Here is a 5,000-nt window from a genome sequence, read left to right as displayed (position 1 = left end):
GCGCTAAGATATGGAAAATCTATGGGCACTGTCATAAAGATATGTAAAATATACACACACTGATATATGATATGATCTGTGCAGGCAAAGAATAATGTTAGAAATGAAAAAAATAGGTCGTGTCAAATGCTGCCCTGAGGCAGAGATCACTTGCGCTTACTGTGGCTAAGTCCCTGCATGCTAAATGGGTCTACCTGGAAAGTTGAAAATTCACTCAAGAGAACAAGTCCACCCACAGGTTTTAAAGCAACTTCCCTTAGACTGCACGTTTACGTCATGTGACGTCATTACCATTAACGTCATAACTGCTACTATTATTTCATCTCTCTTACAAATTACTAGATTGGATTTATTTTTGATTTTATATTCTATTATTCACTTTATGCTATATTCATATATATATGCAATCCACCCATAAATATTTATATTAGATTATTAGCTACATAACGTATTATTTGTTTTTTCATAACCACTGAACTACCCTCGATTACCACTTTTAATAACCGGCTCATAACTGTTTTCTGACCCAGCTTTTAAGGGTTCACAACCTGGGTCATTCTCTCTTCCTCGGGCGTAAGAAATGGAACTGCATTTGCCTCGCATGATTGTGGTTTTGAGGATTTTTTTCACAAATACAGTGATGATGCAGAAGGATTAATTACACTGTGCCAAAGTCATTTTGAAAAATTTGATATGAAAAGTGTCAGTGACTGCTGATTAGACGTATAGAAAATTTCATAAGTTCCTCCTTGCTGCCACTCCACAGTAAGGTAAGTGATCATTCTCATGATTAGGTTGTGATAGGTCAGGCAAAGAGGGGGTTGGAGGGTAGAGTCTCCGATAGGGGAATACGGTGATTGGGAGGAGGTCTGGGGATGGAACCCCTGGTAGGGAAATATGGCAGTCAGGATGGGGTCCGGGAGTAGAGCCCCCGATAGGAAAATGCGGTGATTGGGAGGGGGTCTAGGGGCGGAAGCCCCGACAGGAAAATACAGTGATTGGGAGGGGGTCTGGGGGCAGAACCCCAGGGTTAGGAAGTTCTTTGGTTCCTACGGTGGCTTTATGACAGATTGTGTGTTTAAATTGCGTTTGCTTGCTGATTCATTTGTTCATGAAATGTAGTGTCAAATCTTCATGGCTGAATCTTGGCTCAGGTTTTTCATTTTAACATTCTCTACTTTGTGAAATGCGATTCTTGGCTCGGGTTTTTCACTTATACTCTTTCTTTACCTTTGAAATCCCAGCTATGAGTGAAATTGACCATACCACCTCCCCCTAAACCCCAGGTTCCTCACCAGACCCCCCAAGATTGTTGACAAGAGTTGGGGACTTAGTATCCAACCGGTGCTGTCATGTTGGAAGTAATCACCTAAAAAAAAATTGTAATTGCTCATAGGTCTTCTGTGTATATTGTTTTCTAGGCAGTCATGTGACAACTTATTATCTGTGCTCATTGGTGAATAAGGCAGAGACATGCATGTTTGTTGTGGCAATAATTAAGGATATCACTCTAAAAGAGGAAGTTAGAATTAAAGGGTAGAGAAACTCAGCTGAGTATGGAAAACTGTGATCTCAGATGTAAGTGAAATTTGCTGTGTGCAAGATGGTATCAAGTGCACATTTCAGTGTTCATTTAATGTCTTTTCATTAATATGGATAATTCTTATGAGGCAATAATTAATTATTAATGTGTGTTTTGGTGTACGAGTACTACTCATCGAAGTTGAAGGATGTATAGTAACAATTTTTTTGTTTGTGCTCAATGTCTTTATTGTTGAGTGGTTTAATCTTTATGGTATTAATGCACCAAGTTAGGACAAATTGTATATGATATTCTAGTTCAGTACAAAATGTTGCAGTTATCATTACAAGAAATGATTTGCTGACATGAAACGGAAATGCAACAAATGAAGGTAAAAGGTTGTGGAGAGCACCACTCTCAGCCTAAGTCCACTCAATGCTCCTGAGTTTCAGCTCCATCTTGCCTGCATACTGAAGTGGTCAATGTTTCTCAGGGGGTACTGGAGGGCAAAGTCCCCTTTCAACGCTCCCCTTGGGCAGTGCCCAAAGGGCATACCTAGTCATGCAATTTAGACTGAAGAATATTTTTTGTAATATGGAATTGGGGGACTTAGTCTCTGTTGAGTACATCTGTACTGTAAAGTATTACCATTGAGTGTCCCATTGAGTAATTGAGAGTTACCCCAACACCATTCATTGCAACTCTTCTCTGGTAGCTAACTAATGATCAGGAATATAACCTGTGTCAAGTACTATATGTGAGATGTTTAGAAATAGTTCTTGAGTATAACTAAATTTACATGCTCTTAAGAATGGTCCAAGGCGGTCAAGGGGGAACATTAATTGTGGTGACTGATATGAGCAATGTGGCTTGTATTATCTGCATTGGACTGTTGACACAAATATTCACTGGATTGATTTCGAGGAAGCTTGTGTGGATTTAATCTGTGAGAATGTACTGGTATAACTTAGTTTTGATTTATTTCTGTACTCGTTCTGTCATCATTGTCATAGTTTTGTTATGGACGTTTTCTTCTCTGGTTTCATCCTCATCATCAATCCCTTCTTTCATTGTGTTTATTTATCTTATTTTTTTCTTTAGTATATATAAGCATTTTTTTTCCTTTTTTTAGTATATGTAGGCAGTTATGTGCTTCATCTATGATTTTTCTTTTTATCCTGTTGTGATTTCATATATTCTCCCTTTCTTTTAGCCTAAAATCCAATGATGACTCTGGGGAAGAAGATAATGGAAGCCGGGATATGAAAGACAAACCACTGGTAAGTAGAGTACATGACCATGGTATTTAAATATATAATGTAGTAAAAAAAGTGGATGCTGGGAATGCTTAGATATATTCCCTGACAGTTATGAATGTTCTTTTTCAGCCACAAGTGGAGGTAAAACCAGGCGAGCACCCTCTTCAGTACACATATTCTCTTTGGTTCAGCAGAAGGGCACCAGGCAAACAGGCAACAACACAAAACTACGACCAAAATCTTCAATTATTAGCCAGGTATTAAAGGAAACTCCAAAGACTTGTTTTTCACTATCAAAAAACAAGAACATTTAGTTTATGTAAAGATGGATTGGCCTTTTTTTTTTCTTCAAGATCATACAAATGCCTTGATTATCATATGGTTATTTATTATCATTCATGTCATAAGTTCTAATACTAAATTTGTTCTGATATGATACTTTTCTGTTCTGTCCTTCCTGTAAAGGTTTGCCTCGGTGGAACAGTTCTGGGGATATTACAGCCGCTGTTTACGGCCAGTCGATCTTCCTTCACACTCCGATATACATATTTTTAAAGATGGAATCAAACCTATGTGGGAGGTAAGCCTTTGAATAGATATAACTTTTCTTTTGCCTTAATTGAAGAAGCTATAACTTTGAGTATAATGTGTATAGATATAAACATTTTATATATTTTGAATTGGGTAAATTTTATTGTTATTCCCCAGGATTCGGCTAATAAAAATGGCGGGAAATGGATTGTACGTTTAAGGAAAGGACTTGCTTCGCGTTGCTGGGAAAATATGATCTTAGCAATGCTTGGTGAGCAGTTTATGGTTGGCGATGAAATTTGTGGAGCTGTTATATCTGTACGCTTCCAGGTAAGTCATAAGTATTTCTCAGATGTGTTGATTAGAATTTATAATTTGTAGATGAGTATGCCCTCAGTGTTGAAATATTTGATAAGCAGATTTGGTACAGATATACAAGGTTCTAGCAAGTTGCATAACTGATAACTAGTGTGATCTCATAAAACTGTAGACTTCTACTGAGATAAGATAAAACTAAGCTAGAGTTTTTGATATTGCTGTGAATTCATATTATATTAATGAAGACTAGCATAGTTTAACCCTTTTTTGCTTGCTCTATGCATAGAGATCTCTTTGCAAGTTCTTAATCATCAAGCATTCAACAACTAGCCAACCAACCTGAAATCACTTTTTTATCCCATTTCTTGAATGATTGTGGGAAAAGGTTTTGGTTCTGTTATTGTTATTATTATTATTAACCCTTACAATCTGGATGATGTGATCATGACATCATGAAAGGGAAAATTTGGCTGTGGGTCATGGTGACAGGAACTTGCCATCAATGAGAATTTTGGCTGAAAACTGGGGTGACTGGAATGTGTCTCCATGAGTGCACAAAACTCTTGGAGGGTAATTAGACTAAATGGGGATTTAGGAAAGGGCTTGTCCATTATTTCCATGATGAACAAGTTTGGAATGTACCATCTGATAGCCTTGACTGGGTCCCTATTGCTCTCTGCCATGTCCTGTGGGGCAAGTATATTACAGGAAATTGATTACAGAAAAAGAAAGACAAATAACAAAATGATATTCTATTGCACAGATTTAGACTACCTAGAGAGATGATAGAGTCTTTGCAGGGAAAAAAGTTTATTACCATCTGGATACAGTATCTCAAATGAAAAATATAGACATTGGAAAATGTTAAAAAAGATAGAAATGCTAATGCAATAAAGAGATTATTATCTCTTATCCCTTGCAATGTTATTGCAAAGGAAAGGCAAGGAGTGCTTTCACCACCCATGAATGTTTGTTTGTGCCTGGCCTACAAGTCACACACCAGTCAGAATGGCCATTCAGGTAAGATTAATGCCTGGATTTTGGTTGATGTGCAGGTCAGCCTAGCACCCAGATCCAAAGGGTTAATCTCATTATTATTGTCATAAAAAATCAAACATTCTGCCTAAGATACAAAGAATGGGGAAAAGACCTAGTACTATAAATGATGCTTTGCTGACTAAGGGCTTCTGGAGCTATCTGTGTGTAAACAAAGTTAACCCATTGTTTCTGGGTACATACATTGTCCACTGTAGTTTTGTTGTGTTAATTTTGGCTATACATAGTTGGCTCCACAAGTGCTTAGCTACCAAGAAGTTAATTAGTACGATTAACTCATCTCACCAGATTTCCCCATTCTTTGCATATTTGGG

General features: G+C 37.5%; 1 protein-coding gene across 2 annotated transcripts in view; it reads left to right on the top strand.

The window, feature by feature from the left end:
• The window catches only part of eIF4EHP (eukaryotic translation initiation factor 4E homologous protein), a 16,854-nt gene that overhangs the window by 2,504 nt on the left and 9,350 nt on the right, over window positions 1-5,000 (top strand). For both annotated transcript variants that reach the window (XM_027354395.2, XM_027354392.2), the window contains exons 2-5: window positions 2,736-2,802; window positions 2,911-3,038; window positions 3,247-3,361; window positions 3,490-3,642. In XM_027354395.2, the coding sequence (XP_027210196.1) occupies window positions 2,736-2,802; window positions 2,911-3,038; window positions 3,247-3,361; window positions 3,490-3,642 (463 nt within the window). The remainder of the gene's footprint in view (window positions 1-2,735; window positions 2,803-2,910; window positions 3,039-3,246; window positions 3,362-3,489; window positions 3,643-5,000) is intronic.

The sequence above is a fragment of the Penaeus vannamei genome, chromosome 16 (genome assembly GCF_042767895.1).
Source record: "Penaeus vannamei isolate JL-2024 chromosome 16, ASM4276789v1, whole genome shotgun sequence".
Classification (NCBI taxonomy): domain Eukaryota; kingdom Metazoa; phylum Arthropoda; class Malacostraca; order Decapoda; family Penaeidae; genus Penaeus; species Penaeus vannamei.
This window is presented reverse-complemented; position numbering and strand designations above follow the sequence as displayed.